General features: G+C 44.9%; 1 protein-coding gene across 2 annotated transcripts in view; it reads left to right on the top strand.

Moving 5' to 3' along the window:
• The first annotated feature begins 5316 nt into the window (after nt 1-5316).
• MTMR1 (myotubularin related protein 1) overlaps nt 5317-23912 on the top strand; it is a 57086-nt gene continuing 38490 nt past the window's right edge. For both annotated transcript variants that reach the window (XM_049873411.1, XM_049873410.1), the window contains exons 1-2: nt 5317-5608; nt 12348-12453. In XM_049873411.1, the coding sequence (XP_049729368.1) occupies nt 5439-5608; nt 12348-12453 (276 nt within the window). In that variant the 5' untranslated portion in view covers nt 5317-5438. The remainder of the gene's footprint in view (nt 5609-12347; nt 12454-23912) is intronic.

The following is a 23912-nucleotide window of genomic DNA, read 5'->3' as shown; positions in this document are numbered from 1 at the left end:
TAAAACAGGGATGTATTGTCTCACAGTTCTGGAGACTAGAAGTCTGAATTCAGGGTGTCAGCAGGGCCATGCTCCTTTCGAAGGCTCTAGGGGCAGATCATTTCTCGTCTCGCCCAGCTTCTGGGAGCCCCACATGTTCCTTGGCTTTTGGCGACGTCATTCCAGTCTCTGCTCCTGTGGGCATATGGCCGACCTCCCTCTGTGTGTGTCTTTGTCTCTTATCCTGTTTTTATTATAAGGACACCAGGCCCTACTTCAGTATGACCTCATGCTAACTGAACTAATTACATCTGCCAAGACCCTATTCCCAAACAAGGTCATGTTCACAGGTACCAGGGGTTAGGACTTCAACAGGTCTTTTGGGGGAACACAACCCATAACACCAATGTTATACAACATCAGGAAATAATTTTCTGTTGAGAAAAGTCTTGAAAAGTGGACAGGCCAAGATTTTTAAACATGACTGGATGGTGCTTCTGGGACTTGTTAAAAACCTGGATCCAAGGCAGCAATGTTTTGCAAGAACACACAGAACTTAAGTCCATCTGTTGTATCATTCACCAGGAATTGCTTTGGGCTGAAGAGTCTGATAATGGGCATAACAGTGAACACCATGAACTGCACACCCTGTCCTGGCTTGAACCACAGAGAGCTCCATGCTTTGCTTATCAAGTGGATGCCGTCTTCAGTGGCCTGTTGCGATGCACCAAGGTGACAGCACTTCCATGTTACTTGAGTTTCCTAGGGCCGCTGTAACAACAGACCACTAATGGGTGGCTTATAAGTCCTGGAGGCTAGGAGTCTAAGATCAAGGTGTTGGCTGAGTTGATTCATTCTGAGGCTTTTAGGGAGACTCTCTCCCAGCTTCTGGAAGCTCCAGGCATTCCTTTGCTTGCAGCTGCAGTATCACACAGCATCCTTCCTCTGTATGTGTCTATCTCATCTCTTTATAAGGATGCCAATCATGTAGGATTAGGACCCACCCTACTCCACTAAGACCTCATATTAACCTAACCGATTACGTTTTCCAAGACCCTATTTCCAAAAAGGTCATGTTCACAGGTATCAGGGGTTAGGACACCATCGTATCTTTTGAGGGGACACAATTCAACCGACAACACGTGGGGTGTGCTGTGGAGGAGAGTTTTTTGAACTGTTGAAAGTTTGCATGTCTTCCAAGTGTCATCCATGCTCACCTGCAAAGATGGCTCAAAGCCTTGCTCTTTTGAGTTGACATGACACCTCTAAGCAAGGGGACTGTTTCTCTACAGTGGCATTCACATGTAGTTCCATAGATCGTTAGATTTGCTCATTCCTAGCAAAAAATTGTTTTTGAGAAGCTCAGTTGACAAGAAGTAATCAAGTCCACTTTCATTTGCTTATATCATTTTCCAGAAATGAAAGTGGTGGCCTGAACCGTACGTAGTCCCCAAATTGTGGAGCTGAAGATTAAATTTAAAAAAGTCTTAATTCAGATTTTATGAAAATGAACCAACTTTTTATTACCTCCTCACTCCTGAGCTCCATACCCGTATGGTGACTGCCTACTGGACATCTCCATTTGCTATCTCATAGGCACCTCACAAGGCTGCTACCCATCATTGAGCTGGTTGTGTGGCGTACAAGGTGGTGTCATCAAAGGGGGCCATTCACAGTGACTCACGGTGGGTCAAACTCAACATGCCCAGAATGAACTCACTCTATTCACTTGCCTATCCCACCTGCCTGTCATTCTAGGTTCCTTCTCTCAGTGACTGGCATCACCATCTACCCAGTTACCCAAGTCAGAAACCTCGGTATCAGCTTTGACCCATCTCTTAGCCTCCTCCCCCTTCCCATTCATGCCCAACACCCCATCGGTCACTGAGAGCTGTCCCAGGTCAGGCCTCACGCATCACTGATCTTCCCCAACCATTCCTGCCCCTCCAACCGATCCTCCACGTTGCCGCCCAAGTTATCTTTCTAAAATGTAAATGTGATCAGCTCAGCTCTCTCCAAAGCCCGGCCGTGACTTCTCGCTACCTCTAAAGGGAGTTCTCAGAGTGTAATTTTCGGAGCATCTGTATCAGAACCACTTTTTGAAATGTGGATTCCCAGCATCCTCCTCTCTCCCTCGCAAGCTCCTAAATCAGCAGCATATCTGGAGTGGAGCTCATGAATCTGCATGTTAATGGATGTCCCAGGCCATATTTTTGAAATTTTGACAACTCTGCTTTATATGGTGCGCTGCAGAAACATATCGTCGTCATGCAGCATATTCTCATCAACCCTTCCCCTTCCCCGGCAAGAAATTCGGAGTGCAGCTGAGAGGATAAAGAAAGCCTTGATCGCCCCCGTGAATGCCGGCGTGGGCCTGAGAACTCACCCCCACCGCACAGCTTCCCTTTCAGATGGGCCTCTGGGGCCATGTACCTGTCGCGCTTACAGTGATTCCTGGGAAGGCAGGGTACTCAACTCGACAACTATGGGTAGGCCCTGGTGTGCGACTTGCAGGGCAGGGGGGAGTGGGGCCTGGGGGCATGTGTGTTGGGAGACAGTTCTTTGTGTACCCCACATTTCTGCATGTACTGGGTCCTTTGCGCTAGTACATTTACAGCCAAGATATGAAATTCTAGAAGGAGACTGTCTTTGTCACCTAGTGCTGCTATAACAGAAATACCACAAGTGGATGGCTTTAACAAAGAGAAGTTTATTCTCTCACAGTCCAGTAGGCTAGAAGTCCGAATTCAGGGTGCCAGCTCCAGGGGAAGGCTTTCTCTCTCTGTCGGCTCTGGGGGAAGGTCCTTGTCATCAATCGTTCCTTGGTCTAGGAACTTCTCTGCACAGGAACCCCGGGTCCAAAGGACACTCTCTGCTCCTGGCGCTGCTTTCTTGGTGGTAGGAGGTCCCCCACTCTCTGCTCACTTCTTTTTCCTTTTATCTCTTGTAAGATAAAAGGAGACAGAGGCCACACCTCAGGAAACTCACTTTGCATTGGGTCAGGGATGTGACCTGACCAAGAGTGTTACATGTTTCCCTAATCCTCTTTGCCATAACCCAATCTTGTCTCATTAACCACAGGCAGAGATTAGGGTTTACAACTCAGAGGAAATTTACATCAATTCCAAAATGGGAGACAACCACACAATACTGGGAATCATGGCCTAACCAAGTTGACACATATTTTGGGGGGGGGGCACAATTCAATCCATAACAGAGACATTCCCAGATAGTGAAGTTTGAAGATGTCTTCTTTCCCTGGAGCCAGTCCAGGGTACTAAAGGTAAACACTTTTCATTCTATTCCCCAGGAGAAGTTTGCTTGCATTCCAGGGTAATGAGTAAGCTTTCTCTCTGGAAGGGAGGATGGGAGATCACTAGCAGCCCTATATAAGATCAGAGCTTCATAAATTTGGGGTTCCTCTCTTAAGGTGCACCCCATTGCATATGCAGGTGCCATCTGGCCCCCTATTTGTTAAAGGAGGTTATAGGGCCAGCTCACATGCAAGGGCGGGGGAGGTGGAGGAATTGATTCTACCTCTTCATGTGGATGGGAATGGCAAGCTCGCATGGCAAAAGAGCATGTTGCCCTGTGGGGATTGGAGCTTGGGGAATCGACCGAAGATCTTGCTCTGTCTGCTGCTTTTGCTGTGATTAAAAAACCATCTTTGTCTCTGACCCAGAGGCCTCATTTTTTTCTGTCAGTACATATAGATATCCACCACCCGTCTGTCAGTTTGTCATACTGTGGTGGTATGCGTGTTGCTGTGATGCTGGAAGCTATGCCACCGGTATTTTGAATACCAGCAGGGTCATCTGTGGTAGACAGGTAGGTGTCAGCAGAGCTTCCAGACTAAGACTAGGAAGAAAAGCCTGGCAATCTACTTCCAAAAATCAGCCGATGAAAACTCTATGGATCACAACAATAGATCCACAACTGATCACGGGATGGTGCAGGACGGGGCAGCATTTCCTTCCATTGTGCATGGGGTCACCTTGAGTCTGGGCCCACTCAGGGTGAGCTGAGAGTGGACGGGCAGTTGGACATGGGAACAGAAGCAAAATGGGCAGAGAAATCAATCTAGCCCAGAAAGCAAGCGTCGTAAACGCCTTTACCATCAGACTCTGGCTTGATTTGAAGAGCACTGGTCTTTCACTTCGGGATGAAGATGTGGCAGTCTGTGTCCGCAAGGATTTGCAGCCTTGGAAAACCCTATGGGGCAGTTCTACTCTGTCTTATAGGGTCGCTGTGAGTCGGAATCCACTCAACCACAATGGGTTTTGGTTGGGTTGGGTTTTTCACCAACAGGAGTTAAATGCTCCTCTTCATAGAAACCGCGGGCAGAAGTTCCGAGGGCGGCATGAGAACACTTGCTTGCCCTACAGATGGCAGGGAGGTGGGCGTGTGTGCTGGGGGAGTGGGAGGGATGCACCCTGCAGGGAGGAATGCTAAATAGACAGGACTACTTGTGCTTCACAATGTCAAGACCGGAGAGCCTGCGGGTCTGTGCTTCCCCCACCCCAAAATTTTTCTGGGAAGGGAAATTACGGGGAAAGATGATTTTTTAAAAAATTTTATTGTGCTTTAAGTGAAAGTTTACAAATCATGTCAGTCTCTCATACAAAAATTTATATACACCTTGCTATACACTCCCAATTGCTCTCCCCCTAATGAAACAGCACACTCCTTCCCTGCAGTTTCTCTCCTTGTGTCCATTCGGCCAGCTTCTAACTCCCTCTGCCCTCTCATCTCTTCTTCAGACAGGAATTGCCCACATAGCCTCATGTGTCTACTTGATCCAAGAAGCTCACTCCTCACCAGTATCATTTTCTATCTCATAGTCCAGTCCATTCCCTGTCGGAAGAGTTGGCTTCGGGAACGGTTCCTATCCTGAGCCAACAGAAGGTTTGGGGGCCATGACCACCAGGGTCCTTCTAGTCTCAGTCAGACCATTAAGTCTGGTCTTTTTAGGAGAATTTGACGTCTGCATCCCACGGCTCTCCTGGCTCCCTCGGGGGGAAAAGATGATTTTTATTCCTCGAATTTCCCCTGACTTCTAACCCCGATCCCTGGAGTCAACCTGGTAGTCTGAGGAGCAAAGTGCATTATGCTTCATCGTGAGTTTGTGGATTTCTGACCCGGGTGGCTTTGGACCGGCCCAGGTCACTGGGGCAGCTTGTCAGCCCCCCTAGGTTTAGGCGGCCCCGGCCCCACGCTTGGGGCACGCGGGCCAGTGGGCGGGGCGCGCAGGTGCGGCGGGGGGCGGGGCCGGGGGCGGGGCGGCCGGTTCCGCGTCGCCCCCGCCCCCGCGCCGCGCTGCCTTGTGGGTAACTCGGGGCCGCCAGGTGACAGCTAATGGCGGCTGCCGCCTGAGGCCGGCGGGCCGCAGAGCAGGGGCAGAGGCGCCAGCAGGACCTTCCGGGCCGGCTCTCCTCCCTGCTTGGCGGGCTCCACGCGCCATGGACAGGCCGGCGGCAGCGGCGGCGGCGGTGGCGGCGGCGGCGGCGGCGGCAGCGGCGGGCGGCGAGGGCGGCGGGGGCCCGGGGCCGGCGGGCAGCAGGAGGCTTCCCCGGGCCGCGGGGGGCCCCGCCGCCGGCTCCAGGCAGCCCAGCGTGGAGGCCCTGGACAGGTAAGCGGGGCCGGCCCCCGCGGCCTCCCCGACCCCGACCCCGAGGGCCCCGCGCCAGGCCGGGCCGACCCTCGCGCGTCGAGGCCAGCGTGGGCACCCCTCCCCACGCCGGACCCTCGGACCCTCTCCCTGAAGCCCACGGACTCTCTCCCTGGACTCCCTCTCGGACCCCCAGGCCTCTTCCCTGGCACTTGGTCCTCGGGCGGCCCGCACCTGGCTCACTTCCGCCTTGCGACCAGGGACGCGCTTGAGCCCCCAGGAGCTGTCAGAACATCCCGGGGCCACCTAGGCTGCAGGAAGTTCCAGCCAGGCTTTCCTCTTTTAGCGTTACCTTTTCCGCTTGTGGTTTTAAGACAAAAATTCCGCTGTCCCTGTGCCGGGACTTTGGTGTTGGGGTTCTTCTGAGCACGGACTGAGGAATGCAGCCCGACCGAGGGCACGGAGCAGAGACCCACTGATTTGCAAAACTGGGATGGCAAACTTCCAAACTGCTCATGATGCAGGACAGAGAATCGCTTGCTTTCAGTTCTTTACACTTTGAAGGAACTGGTGCATCGCATTTATGAGCACACATATGTGAGCATACTGCCACTCAGGCAGTGCAGAACTAAGATCCATCAGTTACAACCAGAGACCGATGTGTCCAACTGGGAGGGCTTCCCCAACCCTGGAGACCAAGGGGTGGATGATCCCCCTAGCCTGGAATATCCAGTTTTTCCACATCTGGGCCAGTGCACTGACACTAGAGTAGGCAAGAGACTCTGTTGTAATGTAGCTCAGTCGGTTTGAGATGAGTTCGGTTCATTCCTGCCTGTCTGAGTCATACCAGTGTGCTGAACTTTTGGGAGTTTCCAAAAGTATACGAACAACGGGGAAAACCCACTCGTTTGTTTCTACCTCCATGTAACTGCAATGTATGTTAATAAGTTAATCAGCCAAGCAGTCAACTTCACTGCAAACTGATCACAGCTAAGGCAGTACTTGTAATAGTCAAGGTTTTGGAGGCCTTAGAGATACAGAGGATAAGACAGCACGGCTTTGACTCTCTGGCTTACCTTTTAGCGGAGACCACAAACAAGCCAACATTTAAACCAAAGTGATAAAAGCTATGTCACAGCACCAGGGCAGTGGGGCTCTGTATGGGGCGTGCATCTGAAGCTTCTGAGAAGCTGTTTAAGGACTTCAGGTGACCAGGCCCCACGCCTAAGGATTCTGATTCCGGAGGCTTGGGGTGAGCCTAGGAGTTTATTTTTCAAAAACTCCACATCCTCAGTTGCAATCCACTGCCCTCTAGGTACACAGAGTTGGGATACTTGAATTCTTCTGTGGTGGTGGTAGAGGGGTCAGGGAGTATGGTCATTAAGCAAGGACCTTCTGAGGCAGCTGACATTTGAATAGAATGGTGAAGAATGAGTAGAAGTTAGCAGGGGGACAGGCTGGGGAGGGCTTCTGGAATGTGCATTCCTGCTGGCAACCGTGGAGGTGAGAAACTGTTAAGAGAAGGCCTGCAGGAAGTCAGGGCTCAGCTCTTGAAGGGGCTTGAGTACCTTTATAAAGAATTGTGCCTTTATCAAGCTCTGGGCCCTGTTGTGGTTAAAGCAGTTGGCTGCTAACTGAAAGGTCAGTGGTTGGAACCCACCAGCTGCTCCGTGGGAGAAAGATGTAGTAGTCTGCTTCTGTAAGGATTACAGCCTTGGAAACCCTAGGGAACAGTTCTGCTTTGTCCTATAGGGTCGCTATGAGTTAGAATCGACTCGATGTCAATGGGCTTATGGGATTCAGTGTTAACCTTCATAGGAATCACTGCAAATGCTTGATGCAAATGCCGATTCTTAGGCCCTGCCTCAAATCTCATCAGTCCACCTCTGGGGTAGGACCTGGAATTCTGCATTTTTAGCAACCAACCAAACCAAAAAACCAAACCCATTGCCATCAGGTCAATTCTGACTCATTGCAACCCTATAGGACAGAGTAGAACTGCCCCATAGGGTTTCCAAGGCTGTAAACCTTTACATAGGCTGACTGCCACGTCTTTCTCCTGTGGAGTGGCTGGTGAGTTCGAACCACCAACCTTTCAGTTAGCAGCTGAACACTTAACCGGTGCACCACCAGGGCTCTTTTTAACAACCACCTCAGCTACAAGTAGGTGGCCCATATGATCTGGTTTACCCATAGGGACAGTGTAATTATTAATAGCATCCTCCTTCAGCTCTCAATAATGTCCTGGTTTGGACAAGACATTACATGCCCCCCCCAACCGCCCCCGAGCTTTGGGGACCCACAAAAGGATTTCAGTCAGGCGAGTTCTTGGTTCCAACGCACTTATAGGCGACTGCACTGCAGTAGTGTGGCAGATGAACTGGAGGCAGGGAGTCCAGTTAGTTGGTTATTCTGACACTTGATCATTCATTCAGTTATTCTGTGAATCTGAGTGCCTGTGCTGTGCCACGCACTGTGTTAGGCCTGAGCACACAGCAGTGAACAAACACACCCATCTCTGCCCATGTGGAGCATACATTTGGTGGGAGACAGAGACATTGAATGAGGAGCGTGTGTACTATGCCAAATGGGGATAGGTGCTAGGGAGAAAAATTAAGCTGGGAAGGGGATAGGAAGTATTGGGAGTATGTGCTTCATGGGGTGGTTGGAATTTTAGGTAGGACGCTCAGGGAAAGCCTCACTGAGAAAGGTGACATTTGAGTAAAGACCAGAAATTGGTGTGTGGGATCCAGCCATACAGGTATCTGGGGCAATAGCATTCTAAGCAGAGGCCTGCGCAAAGGCCCTAGGGTGGGAAGCGTGAGCAAAATGTTCAAGGATCAGCGAGAAGACCAATGTCACTGGCGTGGAGGGAGTTAGGGGGAGAGCAGTAGGAAGCAAGGTCAGAGAGGTCCGAGGGGCAGATGGTGGAGAGGCTTGGAGGCCTTGGGGAAGACTTGGTGGTGTGGGAGCCATTGGGGGCTTTGGAGCAGAGGAGTGGCACCATCTGGCATAGACTTCAGTAGGATCTCTGGCCTCTGTGTGGACACTAGACCCAAAGGGGAAGGATTGGATCCAGAGAAACTAGCAGGTAGGGGGCTATTGCCAGAGTCCAAATGAGATAATGGCAGCTCAGACCAGAGTGATAGAGTTGGGGGCTGGGGGGAGTGGTCAGACCTGCAGGGTAGAGCCAGTAGGGTTTGCTGAATATTGGTCGTTGGTATGGGAGAAGAAGAACCAAGGACAGTTGGAAGGTATTGCTTGTGGAGAAATGGTGTTGCTGAGTTGGAGAAGACTGTAATTGGAATGGGTTTAGGAAATAGAAGGCTTCCAGCTCTGGATGTACCAATGACAAAGTGCCAGTTACATGTCCAAGAGCAGATGTCAAGGAGGCGGTTGGTTTATATGAGCCTGGAGTTCCGGGGTGATGTCTCTGCCGGAGACCTAAATTTGGGAGTCATTGGTATATAGATGGTGCTTAGACTTATGAGGCTGAGGAAAACACAGTGAGATGGCGGTGGTCTGGAATAAGAAAGGGGGATTCTTAGTACACTTAGCAGGTACAAGTGACACGACTTGGGGACCCTTCAGATGTGAGGGTGAAGTGGCAGGTGGACTCGAAGGTAAACTCTGGCTTCCTGGCCTGGGGTGGCTGGGCCGTCGGCTGAGCTTTTTCCAGAGTTAGGAGACGTAGGAGGGGAGCAGGTTGTGGGGCTGAGCGGCTGGTGCCCGTTTAGATAGGGTGAGTTGGCAGTGTCTCTGGCACAGACTGGAAGAACGTTGGCATGGAGATCAGGAGTCCAGGCTGGAGGAACAGAGCTGGGAGCCTGTAGCGTGCAAGTGGTTGTTGAAGGCAGGAGTGTGGAGAAGCAGGCAGGCTAAAAAGAAGAGAGGGGAATGCCGAACACAGCCTCCCTTCCCAGTTCTGTCATCGTGACAAGCTCTGAGGCATGCCTTTCTTTTAAGAGTGACACCTAGAGTGGAACCTGATTTTAACATGGTCTGGCCATGCCCATGGACTTTACTGCCCTCACCTCTCTTCTAAATACTGAACTTCTCTTGATAATGAAGCTGAGGTCCTGTAAGAGGATGTGGCTTGCTCAAAGTCACAGAGCTCACTGGTGACAGAAACAGGACTCAAATCCTGGCCTCCATTCAGCTAGCCCACTATACCATGCTGTTTGTCACTGCATTGGCCAGGACACTTGCAGTGGCAAGTGACAACAAAACACCAACTCAATCTAGCTTAAGCCAAAAAAGGGTCACATAATTGGGCTAGATGAGGGGAAGAGATAGCCACGGGCAAAACTGGAGTCACAGTCACAAACAGTGTTGTTAGGACTCCCCGTCTCTTGTGTTTTCTTGTCTGTGTGAGTTCCTCAAGGTGGTGGGGATGGGAGTGGCCTCCAGCAGCTCTGGGGGTGATCTACACAGCTCAGGATCCAAGAGGAAAGCCTGGGATTGGCTGGACCTGGGAAGCTCACCTACAACCAAGGGCGGGAGGAAGGGGCCAGCCCTACTCCCAGCCCGTGAAGTGGGGAGGGGCAGTTCCCCAAAGTAAAGAGAAGTGCCCTTATCACAGTGGTGGTAACAACAGTGCACCCACCATGAACCGTAGGGTTCCTTCTGCTATGTTTGCCATCAGAGGTAGGTGTTGACAGGGAATAAGTTTGTCTCAGTCATCTAGTACTGCTGTAACAGAAATACCACAAGTGGATAGCTTTAACAAGCAAGTTTATTCTCTCATGGTCCAGTAGGCTAAAAGTCCAAATTCAGGGCACAAGCTCCAGGGGAGTGTTTTCTCTCTCTCTGTCAGCTCTGGAGGAGAGGAAGGTCTTCGTGATGCATCAGTCTTCCCTTGGTCTGAGAGCATCTCAGCGCAGGAACCTCAGGTCCAAAGGATGTCCTCTGCTCCTGGCACTGCTTTCTGGGTGGTATGAGGTCCCCCTGTCTCTCTGCTCAAAATTCTCTGTTTTATATCTCAAGAGATACTGACTTAAGACACTATCTAATCTTGTAGATCTCATCAATATAACTGCCGCTAATCCATCTCATTACATCATAGTGATAGGATTTACAACACACAGGGAAATCATATCAGATGACAAAATGGTAGGCAATCATACAATACTGAGAATCATGACCCAGCCAAGTTGACAGATATTTTGGGGGGACACAGTTCAATCCATGACAGAGATCAAAGAAAGGAAATATACTGATGAAGAAAAGTGTGATATAACCAGGCAATAAAGGGAATTTAGGATTTTAAAAGGAAATTAAAATCCCTCCCTTTGCTTCTACCTCTTAATTAGAAATTGTGTGAATAGATGCCTGACATGACTGAAATCTCTGCCTATTCAGCTAGTGTTCTCACTTCGGTTTTCAACCACACAGGTAGCCTCTGGGCTGTGCTGACTGGAGACTGCCATTTAGTACACTAGTCAAGAGCAGCAGTTGTTTCATTGTACCATTTAGGCTGTTTTATATACTGCCTGGTCATTCCAGGGTTTTCTAGCCTTCAGAGGCAGGAGCGTGGATTTAGTTAGTGATGCAGCTTGTAAAGGCCTGGAACATCCTTTTACGGTGAAAACCACCTGCAAGATAAAACTTTCATGAACATCTTCTGCCCTCTTGCTTGATCTGTCAGTAGGGAGCTCAGCCCCGGGGGAATTGTTAATCCCCTCACTGCCTAGTTAGTCGGTATGGCCCTTTAGGTCAGGCAAGCATCTCTCACTGGAAGGCAGGACCTTGAGGCATGCTTCTCTGTCATGTAACCTTGGACAAACACTGCAGCCTTCGTTTTCTCGCCTGTAGGATAAGTATACTGTCTGTATTGCCTGCCGGCCTCCCTGAGTCACTGTGAGGCTGGGGTGAACTTATGTGGGTAGAGGTGCTTTGAACACTTTGGAGCGCTATGCAAATGGAGATGTCATCTTTCTTTACGTGACACTGTTCACATACAAGATAGTTTGCTAGCATCTGTGGCGCTGGATTCTGTTTTGCCCCCCAGCTTGATGAGTCAGGAACTATTGATCGGACTATGCCCTGGAAGGACAGCCACCTTCTTGACAGAGCGTGTTCCCCGTGTGCCTCATTTGTCTCATCTCGGAAATGAGTTGGCTAGTCCCTGTTCTGCCTTCTTGTCCCACGGTGGTTGTGAGGCTCAGATATGCTGGCCCTGAGGAACCTTTTTTGTAAGTTGGCAAAGCCCTTATGGAAATGTAAGGTATTGTTATTACGGCATGCTGAACATCGTTTTCATAGTTTGTTCTTGATAAAATCATATAATTACCTTTGTTCCATGACGAGACTTTGATTCCTAGAAATCACACTGTTTTCTAGATTTAAAACTACCAACATGAAATTGACAAGCAGATGCTGTCAAATATGTATTACAGAGCATGGCTCTTTTTGTGGAGCTAAGACTTGGCATATATTTCACATTAGAATTTATTTTCTATAGATTGCACTAGGAATATTCATTCCATATAGTTGTAATAGAGTAAAATTCCATGAAATGATAGTACCTAGAATCTTGAACCTTTTTGAACTGGTTGATTCATTTGTAGTTCACCTGGAACCTAATCTTACTTTCTAGTTGTCAGTATTTCACTTCTTATACGCAATATAAAGGTAACCAACTGGCCTAATGAAAATTCACCCATCTAAAAAATAAACTGTCTGTATATCCCTGCCAAGTGCCCATTTTCCCCCGAAGAGTCTGTGTTTTACAATTGTTTAATGACGCCGTTTCTTTTAGTCCTACAGGGTCACATGTTGAGTGGTGTAAACAGCTTATAGCTGCTACAATTTCTAGTCAGATTGCAGGTTCAGTGACATCCGAAAATGTATCCAGAGATTACAAGGTAAGGGACATTGAGTACTTAATTTGTTTTCACTGTGCTAACTACATAGCAATAGGCTTTGCCATTTTAATGCCAAAGTTTTAATTCCTTGAGCCCTGGATGCTCACCTGCCACTTGTTTGGGAATGAAGGGAGAAATTCTCTGTTGTTGGATCTGAAACTGCAAAGGGAAATGTTACCATTTTCTAGTATCTGTGCTCAGAGTTTTGTAACTGAGAAGAAGAGCTGCCTTTAGATTATCATCATTCTTTTAAAAATCAAGTTCCATTTTATTATTAAAAAATGCATATTTTTTTTGTGAGCATTCTGATTTTCAGAAAACATTTGGCTGACTTCTCTAACTTTACAACTTCTTCTTTGTATATAGATATGATCTGTGAGTACTCAGCTAAACTTTAATAAGTTCTTAACATTTGCAAAAGGAGCCCTGGTGGCGCAGTAGTTAAAGTGCTCGGCTGCTAACCAAAAGGTCAGCAGTTCAAACCCGTCAGTCAGTCTTCCGGAGAAAGATGTGGCAGTCTTCTGCCGTAAATGTTACAGCCTTGGAAACCCCATGGAGCAGTTCTCTTCTGTCCAATAGGGTCTATACAGTCACTATGAGTCAGAATCGACTCCTCAGCAGTGGGTTTGCTGGTGACATGTGAGACTACAATGCAGAGAACTTCTAAAATCTCAAAAGACTTGTATGGGCAGCTGTGTTGTTTAGTTCTTACTGAAGTGAGAAATCTCTTCTTGTTTCTTTTACAAGGTAGATCCCCTGCTTGTTCTAAAGTTAAGAGTGATAGGTTCCTTGGTTGTGGGGGCTGGGGCTCTTTTACTCACCACTGGTTCCCCAGTATAATCCTGGAGCACAACAGGTGCTCAATAAATAGCTATTGAATCAAGTAACAAATCAAAAAATGGCATGCTCCACCTTTGTTAAAGCTAAAGGCGAACTTTCCTTTCATTTCAATGAACTATTAACAAGTTCAGTAGATGAGACCATGTTTACATTTTAGTAGTCCACTGTACTTACTCAGATTGAGGTTTCAGTGTACTGTAGTCATTTTTGCCTGCTAGTATGAGATACTTGGAAACCCTGGTGGCGTAGTGGTTAAGAGTTTGGTTGCTAATCTAAAGGTCGGCAGTTTGAATCCACCAGGCACTTCTTGGAAACCCTATGGAGCAATTCTATTCTGTCTTATAGGGTTGCTATGAGTTGAAATCAACTCAACGGCAGTGGGCTTGGTTTTGGTACTATGAGATAACTGAGTTTTACAAGCACATGCAAATTACTTGTAGTGTCCTGGGCTACCATCAGTTAATAGTCTCAAGATCATGGGCCTGGCCAGACTGTAAATCTACCAGTTGTTCTCCTTCACTCCAGAACCACAATGAAGATGACAATGACTTCTTTTTGTAGTAGCTGCTCCTTGTTTATGGGCTTTAGCCTCAGTTCCTCTTTAGCTCATAGCATAACAAGTACAGAAAGTGACTCAAGAAGTCACCTAACTGAGATTGAGTTGTCATGCTCTCTGTTGCTTCACCCTAGTCATCCGATGCTGTTGATTACACTACCAAAGGAAAGCAGAGCTGTGGATAAGTGGAACTGGACAGTCTTCCCAGCTAGAAGAGGGACAGCACATTTCTTAATAGGTGTTCTTGCCACCTGGTCTTCATGGTTGCCCACCGAGGTGGAGCTGGGGCTCCTGGTCCTCAAACTCTGGTGGGCAGCTATGCTGTTTCCAGGTGGGAGAAGCCTTTGTTGCATCGCCCATGCTGGCGGGCCGAGTCACTGAGCAGTTGCCGGCCCCACTAGTCCCAGGTGCCCTGTCACCTACCATAGCTGAGATACTGCCCCACTGAGTGCAGAGAATAGCTCTCAGACCTTGGAGTGATTTTCTTCACAAATAATTATGAGTTAACTGTGGTTTTTCCATTATAGTTGAATAGTTGTTAGTATTGTTTGGGTTCTGTTGACCACGGGTGTAGCTTTCTAACCTTTACGAGGTCAGGTTGAAACTATACTTTAACTTGAAGTAATTACATTCTTTGTTGTTTTTTTAAGTTTTAGTCTATTTACAAATTTCATGCAGCAGATTTAGCTTATGTGGGAATGGTTCAACAGATAGTGTTAAGAAAAAAATAAGGTTTTTCTATAGCTAAAGCCTTTGAATTATTGTAAAAGAACATGTGTCATAACTGTCTTTGTTGTATTTGCCCTGTAGAAAAGTCTGGAAAGTTTGCATTAAATTTATAATTCAGGAGTTTTTGTGCTTTCTTCAAGGAGAGATTTTTTTGTTTTGTTTTTTTAATAATAGCATAAAATGTTTCTAAGCCACAAAAATAATTTCATGTTCTACTTATAAAGTAGTTCTTAAAATTAGGGTAACCAAGATGGGCCTTTGGGACCCCTCTGGCATGGAAGCCATTATATAGGCTGCTAAGAGTGGTTCATCATCATCAAACATCTAAGTCATGTGGGGCTCTATGATTTTGTAATACTTTTAGACATATTACCTATTTAAACCTTAAAACGACCTCAAGAGGTAGCTATTATTATAATCATCATTTAACAGATGAGACTGAGGCTTAGAGAGGTTAAGCGAATTACTTAGGATGACACAGTTAGATTTAGGATTTGAACCCCAGTCATCCTATTGAAAAGCCAGAGTGGTTTTAAAAAAAATTTATATCCCCTGTTTTCCATTGTTTCTCAAAATGTGGTCCTTGGGTCTTCTCACATCAGCACTACCTGGGGTTCCATAGAAATGGATCTTCCTGGGCCCCATCTTGGTCTTTCTGACTCAGAATCTCTGAGGATGGAGACCAAGAGCCTCCAGTGTTTGTCATGCACGAGAAGAGCTGAGAACCATTGCTCTAGGCTCTCTGGGTTTCTATACACTGAAGTTCATTTCTGGTACATTGCTGCAAATCTGACAAACTAGCAACCATTGTTAGATGTTGAGAACAGTTGTTTTCATATTTACTCATGTCATAAATTGAAGCTCAGGGTCAGATCACCCAAAATGTGGTAAAAATACCACTAGTAGCACAGGAGATGAGCTTAAATGGCATGCCCATGGGCATATTTTATTTGAATAATTATGTCATTATTTTAATGTGTATGAGAAAAGCTAGCACAGCAAACTTGTGATTTAACCCATATTATTGCTTGGAGGAGAAAGTATAAAAAAGAAGTGGATTTAAAATCAATATAAAGATAAATATTAAATAAATAGTAGCACAGGTGGTATGCACATACAGCACACAAACTTGCAGAGGTGTGGTGTATGAATGACAGAGTTTGGGAAAACACTGTCCCGGCTGAAAGAATAGAGAGCTGTGATGCTGAATTATGGATCAACTAAATTAAGAAAGGCGTGCTGTAATATCAAATCACCTCGAAAATGTAGTAGTCTGATAATTAAAACTACTAGAAGAAACATGAGGAAAATGTTCGGTTCGCCCCCCTCCACTACTAACTCAATTGCTTTCATTTTTCCTAAACTACCAACAGTAAAAGCCTCTCTCTCAGATTTGTCAGAAACTTTAAGAACAGGATCTGAATGTAGTCTGCTGTAGATTAGACAGAAAGTACAGTTACCAATTGTAATGAAACATTTTTAGGAACTATGGATAAAAGTGACACAGTGGATCACAGCTTCCATTGTTTGGAAAGTAGAACTAGGCCAGTAAGAGAGGACATGACGGAGTAATAAAAACAGTGCTGGTTAGCTTTATGACCCTGTATACTCTCTCTTGAGTCTTGGCTTCCTTATCTGTAGGGATAAAGGGGTTGGATTAGATTATAAGCCTCTAAATGCCTTTCTTTCTATAGCATTCTTCAGTTTTCTTCTGTCCGAAAAGATTAGATTTTGGGAAGCCTTATAGAAATTAGGACACTGTAGTTTTAATGTGATCATCTTCCTCTCATTTCATCATCCTCATCATCACCACCACCACCTTCTTTCGGTCCTTCTCCTCTTCTTCCTCCCCTTCAACCCATGCATACACAGTAGCTAGATCTCTTCTCTAAACACCCTGAAGAAAAGAGAGAAGATGGAAAAGGTCTTGTACTAAGTTTAATCATTCAAACATTCAGCACCAAAAAACTAAACCCACTGCCATAGCTCTTAACCACTGCGGCACATGCAGTGATTAAATTTTGAATCCTCAGCAAAAATTTCCAGAAGGGCTTTGAGGTAAGTGGGAGGCAGTGTATGGGAAAGGCTTCATTATACTTGAGCTAGGTCTCGGTTATTATTTTTTAGATTGAGAGCACTAGTCTATAGAAAGAGAAGCTTGAGAATGATCTTTCTGAATCCATGGCCGTAATCCATTGTTGATAGCCTAGCCTCATGACTTATGTATTAAATCAGGGACTGCAAACTCAAATGCCTATACAGGGCACTTAACAGCTAGACAGATATGGGGGGCGGCTGTGGAGAACTGGGAAGTACAGCATACTCCCTAAAGCAATTAAATTTAAAAAACTACTACTGCCTGTTTGACCAATAGGCCTCCAGTTTGTAACCACTGTATTTAATAGATGGTGCCCTGATGGCTCAGTGATTAAGAGCTATGGCTGCAAACCAAAAGGTCAGCAGTTCCAATCCGTCAGCTGCTCCTTGGAAACCCTATGGGGCAGTTCTACTCTGTCCTATAGTGTCGCTATGACTCAGAATCAACTCAACGTCAACGGGTTTGGGTTTTTTGGTATTTAATAGATAGAAAAGTGCTATCCTGTCTCCCAAAGTTACTTGTGAGGAAGAATTATTTTTTGTAAATGTCAAGATTTGCACTTCTGCTTCTGGAAAGATGGAATAGACATACTTTCCCTATTCCTCTCACCAAGTACAACTAGAAACCCTGGATGTAAGTTATAAAACAAACATAAGAACACACCAAATGGTAGAGAAGATGATGAACCAGCTAGGAACCTCAGGACCCAAGGAATGGTTGGTGAGTTCCCTGGGTTTTCCTTTGGCCGTATATAAAACTCCTAAGACTAATGAGGTCCACAAGGTCGCAGAATACAAGAGAAATAGACAAAAATAAGATCGTATTTCTAAACACTAGCAATTAACACATGGAAATGGAAACTAAAAATTTAATACGATTTATAATTGCCAAAAAAAAAATGAAGTTCTTAGGTATAAATTTAACAAAACATGTACAGGACTTGTATGCTGAAAACTACAAAACACTGATGAATGAAATCACAGAAGATCTAAATAAATGGAGAGGCATGTGTTCATGGATCAGAAGATTCAACATAGTAAAGATGTTACTGCCCCCTAAATTGATATACAGGTTTAACACCATTCTTACAAAAAACCCAGCAAGATTTTTTTTTTGTAGATGCAGACAAGATTATTCCAAAATTTATGTGGAAAGGCAAAGGAACTAGAATAGCTAAGACAATTTTGAAGAAGAGTAATAAAATGTGAGGAATCGGCCTGCCCAATTTCAAGACTTATTGTATAGCTACAGTAATCAATCTGTGTGGTATTGGCAGAAGTATAGGTATATAGATCGATGGGACAGCATAGAGAACTCAGAAATAAACTCACACAAATATGTTCAACTGATTTTATTACTAAGGCAATTCAATGGAGGAAAGATAGTCTTTTCAGCAAACAGTGCTAGAGCGTTTGGACAGCTATAGGCAAAAAAAAAAAAAGAAAGAAAAATGAACCTTGATCTAAGTCTCACACTTCGTACAAAAATTAACTCAAAACGGATCATAAATTTTAAAGTGTAAAACTTTTAGGGAAAAGCATAGAAAATCTTCAAACTTAATTACCCTGTGAAAGACCCTCTTGAAAAGATGAAAAGACAAGCTACTGAGTGGGAGAAAACGTTTACAAATCTCATATCTGACAAAAAGGACTAGTACCTAGAATATATACAGAATTCTCAAAATTCAACAGTAAAAAACAAACAGTCCATTTAGAATATGGGCAAGAGACATATAGATGACAAATAATCACATGAAAAGGTGTTCAACGTTAGCTGTTATGTAAATGCAAAATAAACCACAATGAGATACTACTATACGTCTATCAGAATGGATAAAATGAAAAATAGTGACAACACTAAATGCTGGCCAGGATACAGAGAGATTGGATCACTTGTACATTGCTGGTATAGCCACTCTGAAGAACACCAGCTTAAAAAACTAAACATGCAACTACCACAGAACCTAGCAGTCTCACTGCCGGACATTTGTCCCAGAGAAATGAAAACTTAAATGTTCACACAAAAATCTGTACATGAATGATTATAGCAGCACTATTCATAATAGCCCCAAACTGGAAACAACCCAGATGTTCTCTACCGGATGTATGGTTAAACAGACTGGTATATCCATACCATGGAATACTAAGCAGTGAAAAGAAAGAACTATTGATACACTGAACAACCTGGATGAATCTCAAGAGAATTAGGCTAAGTGAAAAAAGCTGATCCCAAGAGGTTATATACTGTATGATTCCATTTAGATACAACTCTTGAAATGACCAAATTATGGAAATGTAGAGCAGATTAGTGGTTGCTAGGAATTAAGAAGGGGGTAGGGAGGAGGAAAAGTGGATGTAGTTATAAAAGGGCACCATGAGGAACCCCTGTGATGAAGCTTTTGTATTTCAGCTGTATCAGTATCAGTATTCTGGCTGTGATATTATCCTACTGTTATGCAGTATTCTACTATTGGGGGAAGTTGGGTAAAGGTTAGGTGGAATCTCTCTGTATTGTTTCTTACAACTGTATGTGAATCTACAATAATCTCAAAAAATGTTTAATTAAAGAAAAGTCAGGATTCTATATTGCATGTAAAATATTTTTGAATAACTATAGGGTCGCTATGAATTGGAATCGACAGCAATGGGTTTTTTTTTTTTTAATTTATAGCAACTCATGATATAACCCCCGCCCATGTGTCTGTCAGTTTGTTGTACTGTGGGGGCTTCTGTGTTGCTGTGATGCTGGAAGCTATGCCACCGGTATTCAGATACCAGCAGGGTCACCCATGAAGGACAGGTTTCAGCTGAGCTTCCAGACTAAGACAGACTAGGAAGAAGGACCCGGCAGTGTACTTCTGAAAAGCATTAGCCAGTGAAAACCTTATAAACAGCAGCAGAACATTGTCTGATATAGTGGTGGAAGATGAGCCCCCCAGGTTGGAAGGCACTCAAAAGGTGACTGGAGAAGAGCTGCCTCAAGGTAGAGTCGACCTTAATGATGCGGATGGACTAAAGCTTTTGGGACCTTCATTTGCTGATGTGGCATGACTCAAAATGAGAAGAAACAGCTGCCAACATCCATTAATAATCGGAACCTGGAATGTATGAAGTATGAATCTAGGAACATTGGAAATCGTGAAAAATGAAATGGAGTGCATAAACACTGATATTCTAGGCATTAGTGAGCTGAAATGGACTGGTATTGGCCATTTTGAATCAGACAATCATAGCCTACTGTGCTGGAAATGACAACTTGAAGAGCAGTGGTGTTGCACTCGTTGTCAAAAAGAACGTTTCAAGATCTGTCCTGAAGTACAACGCTGTCAGTGATAGGATAATATCCATATGCCTACAAGGAAGACCAGTTAATATGACTATTATTCAAATTTATGCACCAACCACTAGGACCAAAGATGAAGAAATAGAAGATTTTTATCAGCTGCTGCAGTCTGAAATTGAACATGCAATCAAGATGCATTGTGATAATTACTGGTGATTGGAATGCAAAAGTTGGAAACGAAGAAGGATCAGTAGTTGGAAAGTATGGCCTTGGTGGCAGAAACAATGCCGGAGATCGAATGATAGAATTTTGCAAGACCAACGACTTCTTCATTGCAAATACCTTCTTTCACCAATGTAAACGGTGACTATACACATGGACCTCACCAGATGGAACACACAGAAATCAAATTGACTACATCTGTGGAAAGAGACGATGGAAAAGCTCAATATCCGTTAGAACAAGGCCAGGGGCTGACTGTGGAACAGACAGACCATCAGTTGCTCATATGCAAGTTCAAGCTGAAACTGAAGAAAATCAGAGCAAGCCCACGAGAGCCAAAATATGACCTTGAGTATATCCCACCTGAATTTAGAGACCATCTCAAGAATAGATTTGACGCATTGAACGCTAGTGACCGAAGACCAGACGAGTTGTGAAATGACATCAAGGACATTATCCATGAAGAAAGCAAGAGGTCACTGAAAAGACAGGAAAGAAGGAAAACACCAAGATGGATGTCAGAGGAGACTCTGAAACTTGCTCTTGAGTGTCGAGCAGCTAAAGCCAAAGGAAGAATTGATGAAGTAAAAGAACAGAACAGAAGATTTCACAGGGCCTCTCGAGAAGTCAAAGTATTATAATGACATGTACATAGAGCTGGAGATGGAAAACCAAAAGGGAAGAACATGGTCGGCATTTCTCAAGCTGAAAGAACTGAAGAAAAAACTCAAGCCTCGAGTTGCAATAGTGAAGGATTCCATGGGGAAAATATTAAACGACACAGGAAGCATCAAAAGAAGATGGGAGGAATACACAGAGTCATTCTACCAAAAAGAATTAGTCGATATTTAACCATTTCAAGAGGTGGCATATGATCAGGAACCGATGGTACTGAAGGAAGAAGTCCAAGCTGCTCTGAAGGCATTGGCGAAAAACAAGGCTCCAGGAATTGATGGAATATCAATTGTGATGTTTCAAGAAACGGATGCAGCACAGGAGGTGCTCACTCGTCTATGCCAAGAAATAGGGAAGACAGCTTCCTGGCCAACTGGCTGGAAGAGATCCATATTGATGCCTATTCCCAAGAAAGATGATCCAACCGAATGTGGAAATTATAGAACAATATCAGTAATATCACATGCAAGCCAAATTTTGCTGAAGATCATTCAAAAATGGCTGCAGCTGTATATCGACAGGGAATTGCCAGAAATTCAGGCTGGTTTCAGAAGAGGACATGGAACCAGGGATATCATTGCTGATGTCAGATGGATCCTGGCTGGAAGCAGAGAATACCAGAAGGATATTTACCTGTGTTTTATTGACTATGCAAAGGCATTCAACTGTGTGCATCATAAACTATGGATAACACTGCGAAGAATGGGAATTCCAGAACACTTAATTGTGCTCATGAGGAACCTTTACATAGATCAAGATGCAGTTGTTCAGACAGAACAAGGGGGTACTGATTGGTTTAAAGTCAGGAAAGGTGTGCGTCAGGGTTGTATTCTTTCACCATACCTATTCAGTCTGTATGCTGAACAAATAATCCGAGAAGCTTGACTATATGAAGAAGAACGTGGCATCAGGATTGGAGGAAGACTCATTAACCACCTGCATGATGCAGATGACACAACCTTGCTTGCTGAAAGTGAAGAGGACTTGAAGCACTTACTAATGAAGATCAAAGACCACAGCCTTCAGTATGGATTACACCTCAACATAAGGAAAACAAAAATCCTCACAACTGGACCAATGAGCAACATCATGATAAACAGAAAAGATTGAATTTGTCAAGGATTTCATTTTTCTTGGATCCACAATCAACAGCCATGGAAGCAGCAGTCAAGAAATCAAAAGACTCATTGCTTTGAGCAAACCTGCTGCAAAGGACCTCTTCAAAGTGTTGAAGAGCAAAGATGTCACCCTGAAGACTAAGGTGCGCCTGACCCAAGCCATGGTATTTTCAATCCCATCATATGCATGTGAAAGCTGGGCAATGAATAAGGAAGACCGAAGAAGAGTTGACGCCTTTGAATTGTGGTGTTGGCGAAGAATATTGAATATACCATGGACTGCCAAAAGAACTAACAAATGTGTCTTAGAAGAAGTACAACCAGAATGCTCCTTAGAAGCAAGGGTGGCGAGACTTCATCTTACATACTTTGGACGTGTTGTCAGGAGGGCTCAGTCCCTGGAGAAGGCCATCATGCTTGGCAGAGTACAGGGTCAGCGGAAAAGAGGAAGACCCTCAACAAGGTGGACTGACACAGTGGCTGCAACAATGAGCTCAAGCGTAACATCAATTGTAAGGATGGTGTAGGACCGGGCAGTGTTTTGTTCTGTTGTGCACAGGGTCGCTATGAGTCGGAACTGACTTGACGGCACCTCACAACATCAACAACAACATGATATACCAGAATCATCATTTAAATGAACAATATAGTTTTGCTAATAAAGATTTTAGAATTTAGTTAAGGAAAAGGATATCAACAACTATTTTTCTATTAGTTCAATTACAAATAAACTCACTCCTCCCTTTTGTAAGTGGAAATTGAGGCCAGCGTACATCTGCAAGGATGAGGTTGACCTGTTCCTTTGCCAGGTTTCCTGGAGGGCTTTAAATACCTAAGGCGAGTGTTTTGGGTCAGAGCTGGACACGGGTATGGACATCGGGCAAGGTTCAGGCCTGGCTAGTCTCTTTCAGACCAGGGTTGTGTTTTGGTCACTTTGTTGGAAAATGTATTGGGAAGTTCCTTTGACTTTGAGATTTTTTGGCCTGTCCTTGGTTTGACTGAAGGTTACTGATGAGCGCTAAGCTGCGTAGGCTTGTGCTTACTGAGGCTCCACAGAATGTGTCCCGCTTTACCACAGCAGGAGGGACAGTCTGCCGACCTAACAGTTCAAACTTCTTAGCAGGGGAGAATCTTTTCTTTTTAATTTGTTTTATAGCAATGTGTTTGGTAAAGTAAAATTTACTTTATTTATAGACTTTAAACCTAAAACAGAAAATAGTGGTGTCTTTTACTCCAATATTATCTTTTCTTGAAAAGAAGCCTCCTAGTTTTAGAGACATAAGCTCAGAGATAACTTATTTATAAAAAACTGACTTTTTTTTGGCTTAGAATTGTGTGGTTTATCAAAAAGATCATGAAATTTAGAGTTGGAGCACTTTGCTTTGAGTCTCAGCCCTGTCAGTGATCCGCTGCCTAATAAGGTACTTAACCTTGCTGAGCCTCAGTTTCCTCATGTGTATAATGGATACTTCAGCGAAGATTAATGTATTAAATGAGGCAACATATATAAGAAACACAAATGCTTATTTAATGTATATTGTCACTCTACAAAAATTTACATGATATGTAAAAACAAATGCAAGATGAGTGTATTGTAATTACTGAACATGAATCCAATTCCATACACGTTATTTGAGTACCTATCATGTTCAAGGGGCTGGGTTTAGCCCACGTGGAATTCACAATGAGACACAAGTAATTACGGTGCAAGCTGGACTGTGGTGAGTGTTAAAATAGACTTGTAAAGCAAGTGCTGTAGGAGGAGCAAGAAGGACAGAGCAGGCCTCTCTGAGAACCGAGATTTTGTTGGCCCCCAGAAGTTTAGGTGGGGCCATGTTGAGTCAGGAGCATGTGTGCTAAATAAAGCCAGCTAGTTGGAGTTCCCACTCTGCTGTCCCTGGCTGTATGGCCTTAGGTAAACTACTTCCCCTCTTGCTGC

The sequence above is a fragment of the Elephas maximus genome, chromosome X, assembly GCF_024166365.1.
Source record: "Elephas maximus indicus isolate mEleMax1 chromosome X, mEleMax1 primary haplotype, whole genome shotgun sequence".
Taxonomy (NCBI): Eukaryota; Metazoa; Chordata; class Mammalia; order Proboscidea; family Elephantidae; genus Elephas; species Elephas maximus.
This window is presented reverse-complemented; position numbering and strand designations above follow the sequence as displayed.